Below are 17,027 nucleotides of genomic sequence, written 5' to 3' on the forward strand. Positions count from 1 at the left end.
CGTTAGATAGCTGTGATTTGGCTTTAGTATTGAAGGACCCAGTTTTTCTCCATCTTTAGACAGAAGGTCAACAAGATAGAGAGTCATAAGAAGAATGCTCTGGTGGAGCTCTGCCAGGCCATTGGTATACCTGTCAGCTTGCTTAAGAGAAGAAATGTAACACCACATGTACTCACTATTAAATTGGAACTAACTGATGAGCACACATGTGCAGAGAGGCAATTCAAACTCAGTGGAAATCAAAAAGTGGGGATGGGGGGATGGGAGAGTCAAAAACCTACCTAATGGGTACATTGAACACTGTTTGGGTGATGGGCACACCTATAGCTGTGACTCAAGCATTTCAAAAGCAATCCGTGTAACCTAAAACATTTGTACCCCCTTAATATTTTGAAATTTTAAAAAAAGGGAAAAATGTTCAAGAGAAGCTGATTATAATGTTATTTATGTTTTGTCTTTCAAAGGCACACTGGAGCTGCAAGAGAAGGTGTTTACAACCTCTCCAAATCCTTAGCTTTGGAATGGGCCCATAGTGGAGTAAGGATCAATTGTGTTGCCCCTGTAGGTAAACATTCTACATTGAAACCTGTTGACAAATTGTGCTCTTCTGATTCCATTGGTGGTATTGATAGAAATATTTGTTAATATGCAAATATAGTACAAAAGATTGACTTTAAAACATAGATAAAATCAGAGAGTCTAATTTGCATTACAGAAATATTCTTTAATTTACCGTCAGATTGTCAAGAAGATAAACTTAACCCAGTGGTTCTCAATCCTGGCTTAGATATATTAGAATTATCTATGAAATGTTTAAACAATAGTGATGTGTGCGCTTTACCCCAAAGCATGGAGTCTAGGCATTTATATTTTAAAAGCAGCCTAGAAAATTCAAATGCACAGCGAAGGCTGAGAACCACTGCTTTAAGGAGTGAATTTTTCCAGATTTTTTCATTATTTCTTGGTAAATCATTAATCCTTTATTAGGAGAGAGAAACTTAAAGTCAGAGTTCTAGCAAGGAACTCCCAGTTAAAGAGCAACTAGAAGTCAAGAGAAAATTTCTCTGAATCATCATGTAAATGATGGGGGGAGGGGGAATCACAATATAGCCAACTTCAAAAACTATCATTTTTGTGAAATAAGCTACAGCCTAAGTTTTCTTGGTATTACATACTGGCCATGTACTCCAAGAGAAACATTAAATGAAATATCTCACTCATCCTGGACAACTCAGCTTGAATGTTACCTCTGTGATCTTTCCTGGTTGTTGCTGAGAGATACTAATCATCCCTCCATCTGAAACTCTATAAAATCTTTGGGTAGTATTTATAGATCTATCTATATAGTATCTATAGATATTGCTATCCATACTACTCAGTACGAACTAAACATGACTGATTTCATGCTTGAAGTTAGTAATCTCATCTCTAACAAAATTGCAGGCTCCTAGCCAGAAACTTCATATTTTCCTTCAATGCTCCACAGCTGGTATTACCTTACACATATTTTACTCAAATATTTATAAAATAGATTAAATATAGTTCCATTCTTAATGTTGACAGCTTTCAGTACTGGCCTCCAAAAGTGCATATCTTGAAAACCTTTAGTGGTATGTTAGTATTATAAGCATAATACTAATTCATGTTTGTTCTCCAGAGATTTTTTAAGTTTAGTGGCTGAACTTTAATATAATACTTCTGGACGATTTCATCCTCTTTAAATTAAAGGTTACAAATTATTTAATTGAAAACCAATATATTGCCCCAGTATCATTTGGAATAATCAATATAGCCAGATTTTCTCGTTTTACTTTCACTCCTCCTCTTTCCTGCCCTCCTCCCTATAGTAGTTTATTGTACTTATGAATCCATAACAAACAGCTTTATCCTGTGGTATACAGTTCTTGAGTAATGTTCCTGACTTTATAAGCCCTTGAAAGCTAATGAAAGCTAAATAAAAGAATTCTTAAACAATGAAAATGTTGGTTTATTTATATTGGATTCAAACGTTTTATTTGTGATTTCAATCCAGGTGAAAAGCTAAGAGAATATTGGATTGTCTAAGTCTCACATAGCCATAGCTCATTTCTCCCTTGTGAAGCAGAGAAGCCTAAGTGGGATAAAATAGACAGAGTCCCCTTGTCCCATTGTGTCTGTTTAAGTGCCTCTCTTATTTACTACTTATATTATTATGCTCTTCAGAAAGCAAGACTTTCATGAAAAAATTCAGGGCTTGGCTGGTTATTAAGGGAGAGGAGGTAACAAAATGAACATTCAGATAATTCATTTGTAGATGGTGGTTGACAGTATTTCTTTGACATATTGAGAAAAACTAATATTAGAACTGTTGACTTTTGTGTTTAACTTAAGTCACTAATGTTTGATATTGGTCAATAGACTGCCTTGATATCTTTATAATTAATATTTAATTTTATGTTTATTTTTGTTTCTGTTTAATTTTTGAACATAGGGAGTAATTTATTCCCAGACTGCAATGAACAACTACAGTGATTTGGGACAAGACCTTTTTGAAGGGTACTTTAAGAATATCCCAGCTAAACGACTTGGTGTTCCTGAGGAGGTAATGTATATTTCTAGCACTGATTGGAATTACTATGCTTTATACTTTGGAAATTTGTAACATTCAGTGTCCTTTTCATGTGGTGTAGCTGGCTAATAGAGATTATTTTTCTCACTGCCACCAAACCGTTTCTCCTGTTCTTTCTGGCTCTCAGGAACATCCTGGTTGTGCTTTGACTACTGAGAGCAATCTTTAATTAGGAGTGAATGTAGTGTGAATTAACAATAGCATGTTTTTGTTGTTTCATTGTACTTTTCAGCTACATTATTTTATTATATGGCATTTGTTGGTACATAGGGCCCTAAGCAAGTCAGACAATTAAGAAAGTTTCATTTGAAATTTCAGTAAGGAGATTTCAGGAAGATTGAAGTCCATAAAAATCAATAGCTTTCCAAAATGTCAGCAATATCAGTCTTAAAAAGTAATTTTTTTAAAAAAGGGATATCTTTTCCTCAATAATGAAAACTAAAATACCCAGCAGTAAACTTAGCCCTAAATAAAAAAGGAAATCACCTTCCACCTTAGTGCGGTAGGCAGTGTGTCGGTTTCATAAATGGAAAAGAAAACAAAAACTTTTTTACTGAAGAATGGAAGAAAGACCAATATAAATAGAAACATATTATATTCCTCAATTTCAGTTTTCTTGAAATTCAGGTTTACCCCATAAAAATTCTAGAAGAAAATGTAGGAAAAACTCTTCTGGACATTAGCCTAAGCAAAGAATTTATGACTAAAATCTCAAAAGCAAATACAGGAACAGCAAAAATAAATAAATGGGACTTGATTAAACTAAAAAGTTTCTACACAGCAAAGGAAATAATCAATAGGGTAAATAGGCAACCTACAGAATTGGGAGTAAATATTCCCAAACTATACATCTGACAAAGGACTAATATCTAGAATCTACAAAGAACTCAAACAAATCAGCAAGAAAAAAACAAATAACCCCATCAAAAAGTGGGTGAAAGACATGAATACATTTTTTTTCAAAAGAAGATAGACAAATGGCCAAGAAACATATGAAAATATGCTCAACATCACTAATCATCAGGAAATGCAAATTAAAACCACAGAGAGTAGAATGATGGTTACCAGAGGCTGGAAAGGGTAGTGGGGCGAGAGGATAAAGTTGAGATGCTTAATGGTTACAAAAATATAGTTAGATAGATAATTAGATAGAATGAACAATATTTGGTAGCACAACAAAGTGACTATAATCAACAAAAAGTTAGGGTATACTTTAAAATAACTAAAAGAGTGAAATTGGAATGTTCCTAATGCAAATAAATGATAAATCCCTGGGTAATGGATACCTCAATGTCCTTGATTTGATTAATTCACATTGTATGCCTGTATCAAAACACCACATGTACCCTATGAAGATATACAACTATTATATACCCATAATAATTAAAAATAGAAAAATAAAAAATAAATAGGCTTCCAACACTCTCCAGCAAAACTGCTGTGATATCAGGAAAACTTCATTTACCACCCTCCCCAATACCTACTGCAAACCTTCCACACTCCATCCACTTAATTCTTCACACTTCATACCTGAGCTCTAAGAAGTCTTCCCTGATCTCTGCCAAATGAAGTCTTCCTATTTTACTCTATCGTAATACCACTTACTTTTTTCCTCATGGCATCTATCATCACTGCAAATTTACATTTATTGGTATCATTGTTATTACATATATCATTATTAATTAGTGGTATCAATCAAGTCACTTAATAAATCAAATTAATAAAAATTTAAAAACAAAAGAGAAATATTTATTAATTCATTTAAAATAGTAGTAATAAAAGCATGATATGTTAACATAAATAACATTTTTAATTAAAAATAGCTACACTTTCAAAAACAAGAGAAAACAATTGTTTTACATTTATTTTACATTTTTACAGATCTCTTTAATAGGCTTAATAGGACACAGCTGGACTCTGACTTCAGCCTCTGCATTTATTCTGTTGCAATGTCATTTTGGCAAGAGCATATGAAGTAAATCTGGCTTCGTGCAAATATATAGTTGGAAAGGGAGGAGCATTTTAATAGCGTTTTTGGATAATTGTGGATATTCTTCTTTGATATTTAACAAATGGCAATTTCTTAAAGATTGGCTGCAATGTGGAATCCCATGGCAGTGAACTTTCTGTACTCTGTTGCATCAAAATCTTCCTCACGCTTTAACTGGATTTTTCACCTGTATATGATTTTGTAACACCAGGCATTGGTCTTTTAGGAATTATTCGCTCACCGAGTTATGCAGACCTTCTGAATGTTGGCATACAATTCGTTACACAGTACCGAAAGATCACATTTGTTAATATCTCCACTGATATCTTCAGCAAAGTCATTGAGTCTCATAGTGACAGGTGCAAGTTTTCCAAAATTCTAATTTTCACTCAAATATTATCATTAACAACAAATACCATCAGTTGTTTTCCTTTGAAGTGGCAGTCTCACTTTGTTTTTGAAAAAACGTGTGTCAAATACCTAAGTGTGTGTAACTGTAGTTTGTCAGTAATTCTTTCCAGTAAAAAATGGTATTCATGAAAAAAGTTCAGCTCTGCCTTCAGTGGCACATTCCTTTCCTTGAAACAACAATTACACTTCTCTGTGCATCAGAATAGCTTTATGTGTATATTTCCCGTTTCATCACACAGAATAGTAAAAAGATGTGAACTCCATGGTTGAGATTTAATACAATTAATATTTTTTGCTGCTTCGTCAAGGACATTCTAAAGTGAAACTGGCTTTTTCCCCCCTCAGGAGTCCTTGCCAGTGAAGAATGTGATGACTTGCTAGTATAATGACTGCTAATACAGTTTTGTGTTCCTGCTGTGGTTCATGCCAAGGCTCCAGCAATTTTTCCCATCATTTCTTTAGTACCATCAGTACCAATGTCAACAGACACAGTGAAAAAGACAAATAAGAACTTAGTACTTTTGACCTTGCAAATCCCTGAAAAGATCTTGGGGATGCCTAGCATTTGGCCTACTAGGCTTTGTCAACTGCTGATGTAAGCAGTTCCTGCAAAGAGTTTGCTTGTGACGGGCAGGGGAGAGAACATTGGCTGCCGTGAGATCAGAATCAGGAGAGAGTTTTGGCCCCTTCCTGATGTGTCTTAGAGTCTGTAGGTGGGCAGAACTTTCACACCAGGCCACTGGCTGCCTAGTTAGGAGTGAGTTGCCTTCTCTGAAGTGACAGTCCCTGGAGGGAGAGTCAGGAGTGTCAGAAAGTAGCCGTAGTTTCAAAAAGAACTGCCTAGCTTCAAGTCAATTGAGTATAGTTTAATGAGTGCCTAATCTATGGGCAAAACACTGTGTTAGGAGCTGGATGATGCAAAATCTCATTTTGGGAGAAGGGCTACATAAAGATTTCTTCATTCCATAAACATTTATCAAGTGTTTATTTTTTGCCAAACACTGTCTTTTGACAGTGTTGACATAAACACCACTCAATATTTGAAACAAAATTCAGCACAAAGCTGAATATATTACATATTTAAGTAAGGAGGAGGTGTGGCTGGTCAGGCATAGTCTCTCTAAGAAGAGCCAACTACTGATCTTTTTTTGTTTTCTGGGAGGGAGTGTGGTTTACTGGGATTTGCAGACTATCGGAGGTCATGGTTATTTGGGTGAGATGGTGGCTGTTGGGCTGGTGTTTCAGAAATGAGTTGATTGGAGTGAGTCTCTTCCTGACTGGCTGACTTTAACAAAATATGCTCATAGGGTGAGTCGTTACGGATTGATTAAACAGGTTTAAACCAGCTTCGATGGTTACTTTTTACCATGGCTCAGTACAATCTGCCTTTTCCCAGCAATGTGGGAACTTTTAAGTTATTAGTTCCATACGAGGTCTGTCTAATAGAAATATAGTAATAGCCACTAATGTAGTTTTAAACTTTCTAGGAGCCACATTAAGAAAAGTAAAAAGAGGTGAAATTAATTTTAATATATATTTGACTTAACCCAATATATCCAAAACATCACCATTTCAACATGTAATCAACATAAAAATTATAAATAAGATATTTTACATTCTTTTTTCCATACTAAGTCTTCCAAATCTGGTGTGTGTACACTTACAGCACATCTCAATTTGGACCAGCCGCGTTGGAAGTGTTTTAGTAGGCTCATATGGCTAGCAGCCTCATTTTAGTGTGGTTCTCTACAATCTGCTTGGGAGAAGGCTGTGACTGCCCTCCAGGCTCTCAGAGTCTCAAAGAGCCATAGTCCTATAAACACAAATGCAAGCGCTTTATATAGGGCCAGGACTGGGATGAAGCTAGCAAGGTGTGGGCACAAAATTTAAGGGCATGCTCACCCTCAGGGGCGACTCTGTAAACCTGAGAGTGGAAACCTCCTTAAATCTTGCACCCTAGGAACCTCGTTTGCCTCACCCCAGTCCTGGCTCTGCCTGGGGGCCTTTTAAAATAGCAGATTCTAGGGCTCCAGCCCAGACTTTACAATTCCTATGATCCTAGTAGGATCTAGAAATCTGGAGTTTCAGTAAGCTTCCCTAGGGATTCTAATGCAGGTGTTTAGGATCATCACCCTTTGGGAAACTCTGCTTCTGCCAATAGCCTCAGATAATAGTTCCTTTATAGTCAGTGAAATAATTTCTTTCTGCTTGGTTTTGGGAGTAGATGTTGCTGAACTCATCAGTTCAGTATCTGAGTTTTTAGGGGATGCAGTAGTTCCTCTTGTAGAGACCTCCTGTAGAATGTGTTGCTGGGCTTTTGGTCTGACAGGAGCAGAGACTGAACAAACCAGAATGCCAATTTATTGCTGCACAGACACAATGACCGTTTCATAAAGGCATGTGATAGTGATGGAAAATGGGGTTGCGGTGGACAATAAAAGACGGGGAAGGAACTGAATAGTTTGAAATGGGAAAGCAGAGATGAAGCACTGAGCTCACTTTTGGCTTCTTCACATGGTAGAGCTTGTCTGACACAATCTAAGGCTCCTTCATGTCTTGCCACCTTTTTCCCATTCACTTACCTGATTTCAGTGATGCTCAGGCAGACAAAGGATGTTGTGTCAGATTATGGCGCACACACACTGTAGGATTCATGTTACAATCACGTGCTTTGAGATATGTATATTAGGGAATGCGAAACAGCTACAAGTGGGGAGGATTTGCTTTTATGTATGCTCGTATGGGTTTCTGCTTCCAGATCTCCCCCCTGGTGTGCTTCCTGCTGTCTCCTGCAGCTTCCTTTATCACTGGACAGTTGGTGGATGTGGATGGGGGCCAGGCTCTCTACACCCATTCATATGAGATACCAGGTGAGCAATGAAGAAATGAGTAGTCACTGGCTTTATTCTTTTTCATGTTCAGGTGTTCAAAATTTCTTAAGTAGTTTCTCTTATAGAACATCAAAATGTGCAAAATGCTTTTGTATTCATGATATGATTTTTAAAGGAAATGTTCCTAATCACAAAAAATATCTAAATGTCTTTATTATATTACTTAGCTGTGTATAGCTAAAAAAAGTCTTGTGCATGCATAGGTTGGTAGAATTTGAACCCTGGAAAATATTCTCAGTATGAATGTATATGTACAAGAAGGAGATAGAAACGAGGTAAGAGGCTGCTATATTTTTAAGGTTTAATTCATTTTTATTCCTCTAAAAAGTGGCTTACATATCTGAGCAGAAGAATCAGATCTGCTAGGTGGGGAGGGGAGGTATGGTGCTATTTGGCATTCTCTTTGGGATATATATTGAAAGAAACCACATGAAATTGCTGTGTTTATCATTTTTGATGTACAAAAACAGTAGTTGTATAAGTTCCAACAGATACTGATATTACAGACAAATGTCAGTGTGTGAGTGCATGTGTGTGTATCTCATGACTAGAGCATAGAACTTTGGGGTTGGAAGGGTCCTAAAAAATCAGATAGTCCAATACCCTAATTTTATAAATGACAAAACAATCCACAGAAGTAAAAATGTATGTCCAAGCTAAAAACTCTAAATCATTCCAAGAATGTAGAAAAGGATATAAAATACAAATGTAGTTGAACTTCTCTTGCTAAAGATAATTGATTAAGTGGCTACTAGCAAACTGACATAAGATTTATGTAACCCAGCTGTATTTGAATTTCTTATTAGGGACTGAGGTTCAACCTACAGATTTAAAACCTTTTTTTGCATTAATAAATGATTGGTATATCTGAGAAGGGGAAAAACCTCCAAGTGTTTACTCTCTGCTCTCCCACCACAACAACCATCACACAGAAAACTTCTGTGACCAAATGTGTGGGGATTTTCCCCCACACACCAAGCAAACAAACAGTTCTGCAGCAGACACCAGCTGGCTGCCCTCTAATTCAGCTCTGATGCTATCTATTAATACCTGGAGATAGCATGAGATCCCACAGGTGAGGGCTCTGTCCCACAAGAACTGCCTCCCCCCACTCACCCAGACACCAGTCACAAGCTGGGCCTCTGGAACTTCTGACCAACCAACTCCAAGCTGGGGTTCCCACAACTCCCTCTTTGGGTTCCATTCATTTGCCAGAGCAGATCGCAGAACTCAGGGAAACCCTTAGGTTTACTGGTTTGTTATAAAGGAAATGCAAAGGATACAGATGAAGAGATGCATAGAGCAAGGTATGTAAGAAGGGGCACAGAGCTCCCATGCCCTCCCCCAGCTCACCACCCTCCAGTAATCTCCATGTGCTATCTGGAAGCTCTCAGAACCCAGTGCTCTTGGATTTTTATGGAGGCGTTATTACATAGGCACCATTGATTAAATAAACCATTGGCCATTGTTAATCAACTTAACCTTCATCCCCTCTCCCCTTCCTGGAGGTAGGAGGGGATGAAGTCCCAACCCTCTAATCACACCTTTGTCTTTCTGGTGATCAGCCCCCATGGTAAAGCTACCTAGGGGCTGCCAGCTGTAAGTCAATCATTAGCATACAAAAACACATTACTTTGGAGAATCTAAGGATTTTAGGAGTTGTATGCCACCAAACAAGGTCGAAGACCAAATATATATTTAATAGTATCACAGTAGAACTTTAATTTTACTTATTCTTTCTCCCTCCCATTTATATTTCTTTACTAATAACATCAATGTGGTGATATGCATAGGATACTATAGTTTTTTTTTTTTGAGACAGAGTCTCACTGTGTTGCCCGGGCTAGAGTGCCGTGGCGTCAGCCTAGCTCACAGCAACCTCAAACTCCTGGGCTCAAGCGATCCTCCTGCCTCAGCCTCCCGAGTAGCTGGGACTACAGGCATGCACCACCATGCCCGGCTAATTTTTTGTATATATTTTTAGTTGTCCGATTAATTTCTTTCTATTTTTAGTAGAGACGGGGTCTCGCTCTTGCTCAGGCTGGTTTCGAACTCCTGAGCTCAAACAATCCACCCGCCTCGGCCTCCCAGAGTGCTAGGATTACAGGCGTGAGCCACCGCGCCCGGCCTGATCCTATAGTTTTAATTATCTCAGTTGGAGAGATAGCAATACCTACATGGCATGCAATATTGTTTTCTGAAAAGATTCAAAGCAGTGTGTAGAGGGAGAGATACTTTCCACTTCTTTTACTGGTAGACTCGAATCACCATTTGTTACGGTGGGTTGTGTTGGTTTTTCTTTAGAAAGGGAAAGAAATTCCAAACGTCTGCTTCACCAGGCTTCCAATGAAATGATTTTCTTTTGTACTTCTAATGCTGTTTTTTTAAATCAGTACAAAATATATTTTTTTAAGTTTTTGAGGAAAGCAACTACATCTATCTTTTAAGAATATGCTCCCCACACACCGCCAAATAATGGGTGGGAGTATTCAGCCTTCCAGCGTGGTATTTTTTTTAAGATTTCCAGTTCCAGCGCAAGAATGCCTGGGATGGAAACCTGGCTCTGCCCTTGTTAGCTGTATGATCTTGGGAAAGTTAATTTCTGTAAACCCCCCTTTTCTATAATGTGGGGACACACCATAGTATTTATATCACAGAGCTGTTGGGAGGATTAAATTAGATAATGCACATTTAAAGCCCTGTGTCAAACAGGATGCTTTTAGTCCCAACTCAAACTGGCCTAACCAATAAAGGTATGCACTGGCTCACGTAACTGAAAGATAGATTTTCTCAGTAGCTCAGTGATTTTCTGCTCTTGCCTCTGGTTTTGCTTCCACCATGTTGGCCGTATCTTAAGGCTGGCTCTCCTGGTTTCAGGATGGCTGCCTGCTGCTCCTAAGGCCGCATCCTTCTTTGTTCCAGCTAGACAGAGGGAGAGAAAGAGACAAAGGACTTTGTTCCAGAAATTCTAACGAAATTCTGAGATCCACTCTGTTTTAGACCAGGTTATGTAAATGTCACCCTCAACTAATAACCACAGCCAGGGAAACGGAGTGCACTGACCGACTTAGCTTAGCTTGCATGCCCAAGCCCTGGGGTCAGGGTTCCCCAGAAACTTTGTGGATTCTCACGTGGAAACAGAGGCTGTTGGAAGGAGGATATGGGGGACCAGATGCTGAGGAAGCAACTTTCAGTGCCTGGTAGAAAGTGAGCACTTTATTTTAAAATTATTATTAAGGAGACACTATGGAATATCTATAGTATGCCAAGCACTGTACTTATGGTGTCACTTTTAACCCTCACAATTTTAAAAGGTAGATCTTGTCATATCCTTTAATAGAGGAGAAAACTGAGACTCAGGAATAGTAATGTCCCCAAATTCAGGGAAGCTAGTGAATGGCAGACCTGGGATTCAAATCCAGGTCTTCTCTCAAACAATTGTCCAAAGGATTTCTTTTTTGTGTGCTGAGAAAATGGATGAACCAGGGACAATGGCAAGTGGGTTTGGTGGAAACTAAGAGGACAAAATGAGGTTAACAGATGTGCAAGTGACATAGGCTCTCCAATTATTTAACAGATCATGACAACTGGCCAGTGGGCACAGGGGACCTCACTGTTGTCAAAAGGATGAAAGAGTCTTTTAAGCACAAAGCTAAGCTCTAAGCTGAGGAAACCAGGAGGTGTCCTTTATCCCTGAGTGCCTTAACATCTGGAGAATGCACTTCTGTACTTTTTAAGAGCTTGTAATTTGTATGGAAAAAAAACAGTTCTGCTTTTTAAATGTTACAATGATATCTAGGCAAAAATTATTCCTGAAATAAATGCACTTTTATGTCTCAACCAATGTCTTTATAACCTATGATTTAAAAAAATGTTAAGTAACAGAAGTTAACATATTTAAATGATTTTACTTTTTATTTCTATGAAAGGTATTTGAAAAACGAAATAATTTGAAATCAATAATAATTAAGGAGATCATGAGCTCCCAGAAGGTTTTGTTATTTAATTGTAAAGGTAGAAAATAAATCTTAATTGTGGCATAATTGTGATTATTACAACTAGGATTATACAGTGACTTACCTTTGGTGGCAAATACTTCTGGATCAATAAAGCCTTATGGTAATTGTTGATATGTAATTTGTTTTGTTCATGAAGTCAAATTTGTATACCCTCTCAATACAAAGAAAAACAAAGTTATAGGTTGTGGTTTTTAAAATTTTTTTGCAATGCTTGATTTGTGTCGTGATTTCCTATCGAAAAATGTTCCTTTTTCCTCCATGTATCTCCTTTTGTATGCAAAAACAAAATTAAAATTAAATTTTATGCAAATATATTGGGGTTCAATATCCTGCCTTCATTTCATCCTGTCTGGCAGTTAGACCCTTATTTATGAAATGTCATTAACAAATTGCATGTGTTCATTCTTTGACTTAATCAACTGAACCTCTTTCAAATGACTGAGAAGTAGCTATTTCCCCTTTCCTGATCGTGACACTCACCTTAAGTCTCTACAGTGTTGACATCTGTTTATTTCTGATTTAGACATGGAGCCTGCCCTGCATAGCACTAAACTTAGCTACCACTCCGTGTTAGAATGTCTTAAACTATCACTGGGCAGTGATCATTATCTGTATTCTAGAATCATAAGTCTAGGCTCCAGGACTCGTGTACACATCATAACAGTGTCCTGTCGATAATATTCTTGTGTTACTACACTTAGTAAATTTTGCTATCGAGTGACTATTCCTGAATAGGCTTAATCATTCACACAACTCATTATTTTGAGACCCTACTATGTGCTCATCATTATGCTAGGAGTCAGACATGCAATGGTGACCAAAAAAATACACATGGATCTTGCCCTCCTTGAGTTTACAATCGACAGTGAGAGAGCAGGCGCATGCGTGCAAGCCAAACATGAATGAAACCGCACCCATAAATTTAAAATTCCCAAAATGTGCTAAGTGCCACAAAGGATAAGGCCATGGTGCCCAAGGCGAATAACAGGAAGAAAAAGACATCTGGAGGAAAACAAAACAAGTCTATAATTGTTCATGTTAAAAGAGTCTGTTGATAAAGACGACCCTTGTGGATGTTATCCCTCACCCACACACTGATCTTTTGGTCTGTGGCTTATGTTGGTTCGGGTCCTCTGAGAAGCAGATGCCCAGATGTCATAAGATGTGCACGAGACTCACTGGGGAATATGCCTGTGGAGGGGAAGGCAGGGAGCCTGGGACGGCACCGATGGCCTTCGGACTGGGCTGCAAGGCTGACGCCAGTAAAAGACAGGGGAGGGAGGACTGAGCAGGAAGCTTCTCAGCCTTCTCAGCCAGGGTTGCTGTCTGTGTGCGTTCACAGAGTGGCCCACGGGAGTGCCCGGGGGCACTCAGTGGGTCACCTGGGTTCTACCTTGTCCCACTGTGTAAAAGTAGCCCTATCTCCTCCTGCTGGTGCCTAGACAAAGGGAGTCCAGAGTGTCCTGGCATCAGTCCTAGTTTGTAGCTATGGGACTTTGCTGTGTCCCCTGGCAATAGTTGCCCTCTTTGGGACCAGACTTCCAGTGCTGCTGTTCCTTTGAATCCCACAGTGGATCACTGGGAGTGATGGAAAGTTGGGCTACTCCTGATTTCACCCATTGGTTCCCAGATATTTTCCCAAACCTACTGGGGACACGCATCCTGAAAAATGGTGCTCCATCCCGGCCCCTCAGCCGTGCCTGTGGATGGTGCGGTGCGTGATACAAGCAGGGGTTCCGCCCTCAGGGACCCACCTCCCGTCTCCTTCACCGGGAAGTGGGTCACCTGGTTGGATGCCCTGTCGCATGGGATTCCTGCCTATGGATCAGGCTTTCTATAAGCCCCCAGACAGTGGTGGTGTCCGAGTGCCTGCAAGCAGAAAAGGCAAAATCTTATCTGCAATAAGTGTCCGTTGCTATGAGCAGTAACACCACAGAACAATCTGAACAGGGAGGAATTTCATATAAAGAATTCTTAACTGTTACAGGGATTGGAGTGATGAGGGCGTGGCTAGTAGGAAGTGAAGAGAACTTTAAAGAGTGTGAGAATTGCAGATGTCGGGAGCAGCTGGCACTGTGGAGAGCCCAAGGAAGAGCCCGCCCCAGCGGCCCTGGGGCTGACACCCAGACCTAGTCGGGAAGCCAGGGCTGTGGCTCACTGGATGGCAGAGAAGTCACTGTGGTGCTCTGTTGGTGGAACTTGCTAGACATCTGCCCTCGAGGGTGCTGGGGAAAAGTGCACAGGGAGGTGTCTCACCAGAGGCCGCTGCTGTAAAACTACCCGAGGGAAGGGCCGGGCGGCTGGTGCTGCTGGCCATCGTTTGGGAGCGGCCAGCGCTGCACCGGGCAGGAGGCAAAGACCTCTTCCTCCTGCGACGTCTCTCCATCGCCCTCTACTGGCGAAGCCTCGGTGCCAGCTGGCCCTGGGAAACCGACTTAAAGGGCCCAGATCCATTTTCACGGAGCTGAGAAGCAACACCTGCAGAACCCGCCGGCTTGCGGACTTGCCCTCCTGCGGCCCGTTGGTCTCCTTAAACAGCAGTGCCACGTCAGGGCTCAGCACCGGTCTGTGTTGCAGACAGGTTGGACGCTCAGAGGCCCTGGGTAAGTGGGAGTCCGTGCTAGCGTGCCATTGGCAGCTTCCCTCCATCCCTGTGCCTATCGCACCAGTTCTGGGCTGGCCAGTGATGAAGGCCAGCCAACATCATCAGCTGAGTCCTCTTGTCTGCTTGGCTGTTCTGCTCCTCTTCCGTCAGCAACGCTTTCTGGGGGCATTAACGTGTAAGACAAAGATGACACTCTGTTACTACTCCCCTAGGTCCACCGGTATGCCTCTACCCCAGACCCGGTCTCCTGGCCAAGCAACCAGGCCGTTGACACTGTCCAGGAATCTGTATATATTCTCACCTCAGGCTGCTTCTCTTTCCGCTGTTGACACCAGTTGCACTGCTTGCAGGCTGTCTACTAGAAAGATTTTCCGCTCTATCTTATGGGGCCGCCCCTGAATGCTGCTCTAATGAAGTTCCGACAGCTGTGAAGGAGAGAGGGAAGGAAGCAGGAATGGGTAGGAAAAATCTCAGACTGCTGCACAGTCCAACAAAGGGTCGGCCAGGTTGACTTTGGCTTGGGATGTCGTCAAGCCAAAGTCACCCACTGAAGCAGCTCTTGTCCTACAGGAACAGGCCTCCTAGGCTGGAAGCAGCAGGAGGGGGAAGGCGTGGGTAAATCCAGAGGGCAGCAGCTGGGGCTGGCAGCCAGTCATTTATGTTCCCCATAGCAGGAGGTCTAAGGGCTGCATTTTCATGGCTGCCAATTGGCTATTCTGTACCTGTAAGACTCCACCACTGACCCCATTTATTTTTAACACTAGCCAGGGGCTTGGCTCCAAGGAGTGCCACTTTGTGCTTAATTGTGGAACACCAGCCTGTCTGGGCAGTGCCTCCTTGGAATTCCAAAGCCTGGCTGCAAAGCTTCAACTTGAGCTTTAATTTCTTCTCTTAGTATTTCTTCTGCACTCCCTGTTTACAGGGAGTCATTTCACCAAAGGAGCTATCTGTTGAAATAAGACCAACTATCATAGCAGGAATACTCTGAGATCATAGTCGAGAAAGGTTTCCTAGATCAAAAATTAGTGATTATTTAGCCCTTGTTTTTAGACAGCCCAGATCTCCAGGATATTTTGAATCTTGTCTTGTCGACCATACTGATTTGCATGGTAACCAAGGCCCTCTGTTGATTAGTGCCAGCTTTCGAGCAGCCGTGGCTGGGTCAGGTGAGAGGCACACCTGCACTCTGCCTGGTACGAGTTGGATAGTAGGACCTGCCAAATCCTGGTGCTGTCAGCATCTGTGCTGCCTTCCTGGGGGTCTCCTCACTCCTCTAGTCTAGGTAGGCCTGCCACCTGTCCCCATCTGTAGCCTCCAAACGTGCTTTCCTTGAGGTTGTCAGTTCCCTAAAAGGAAACATCTTGATACCCTCTTCTCAGCTGAGGGCTACACTTTGCTGAGGTTACTAACCTTTCTGCTTACTGCTTCCTTGCATCCTGTCTGTGCTCTTTTTGTCCTTTTCTGTCCGTTCCTCCAGAGCTCTTGTTGGACGCTCTCTTTCCGCGAGTTACAGATTTTAGAGTCCACTGGAGTCCAACTGCCTGGGTTCGGATCCCAGCTTCTACCACTTACTTGCTCTGTGAGGGCTTTGAGACAGCTGAGGAATTTGAATACAGAATTACTGGTCATTTTGTTAGGTGTGATAATGGCATGGCATTTATTATTATTATTATTTTGATGTCCTTACCCATTAGAGAAGAAATGTTGATGTCTGGGATTTACTTTAAAATATTCCAGCTTAAAACAAAGGGAGGAAGGGCTGGGGTAGGTGAAGGGAGATTGGCAGCATGGTAATAATTGTTTAAACTGGTGTTAGATAACATGTTACCTGGTTAATTCTATCATTCTCTCTACCTTTGGGTAAGTTTAGGAATTCCTCAAATTAAAAGCGTAAAATAAAAATGGACTCGTTAATTACTTGGATGGGGATAACATAGGGAAGCGTTAGTTGGTGCTCATATAGCTTTATATACATGCAATGGTTATTGGGGAGAAACAGGAGGGAGTTTGCATGAGCCTGTAGTTTATGGGGATTCATGAGTGTGGCAGAGGGCGTAGAGGACAAGGTCCCAAATACAATATGGCTTTGGTGGTGCAAAACTATTGCCCCTTACCTGGAGAGACTCCATGTGTCCTGCCAGTCAGTGTCCCGGGCTGGATTAGTCAGCATTGCCAGTCGGTCAGCTGAGTAAACAGAGTCCAATTGTTTGGCAGTGTTGATGTACCTGAGTTCTTATGCTTTGACTAGGGAAATTATATTCAGTTGGTAAATTTGGAAAAAACTCAAACAAATCAGCAAATTAAAAACAATATTCTTTGTTTCTCTTGAATATTTTGGACCATTTGGCTTCTATTTTCATTTGCCGAGACTGAGTCACAAGTTTAGTTAGAGTTTATAGTTCTAAGTATGACTCAACAGAGTCAGCTTTTTCAAATGTGAATAATTATCATGGACTTAAATAGCAAAGATTTTAAAAAGAGTCCTTTCTATAAGCGATTCAGA

The 17,027-nt window shown here is 40.6% G+C and overlaps 1 protein-coding gene across 2 annotated transcripts in view; it reads left to right on the top strand.

Moving 5' to 3' along the window:
* The window catches only part of PECR (peroxisomal trans-2-enoyl-CoA reductase), a 53,625-nt gene that overhangs the window by 30,987 nt on the left and 5,611 nt on the right, over positions 1–17,027 (top strand). The window contains exons 5-8 of one of the 2 annotated variants that reach the window (XM_012651470.1): positions 465–561; positions 2,471–2,581; positions 7,768–7,879; positions 11,478–11,805. In XM_012651470.1, coding sequence (XP_012506924.1) covers positions 465–561; positions 2,471–2,581; positions 7,768–7,879; positions 11,478–11,563 — 406 coding nt within the window. In that variant the 3' untranslated portion in view covers positions 11,564–11,805. Of the gene's footprint in view, positions 1–464; positions 562–2,470; positions 2,582–7,767; positions 7,880–11,477; positions 11,806–17,027 lie in introns of those variants that run through there. The other variant, XM_012651471.1, reaches the window with a different exon arrangement.

The sequence above is a fragment of the Propithecus coquereli genome, unplaced genomic scaffold, assembly GCF_000956105.1.
Source record: "Propithecus coquereli isolate 6110/MARCELLA unplaced genomic scaffold, Pcoq_1.0 Scaffold357, whole genome shotgun sequence".
Classification (NCBI taxonomy): Eukaryota; Metazoa; Chordata; class Mammalia; order Primates; family Indriidae; genus Propithecus; species Propithecus coquereli.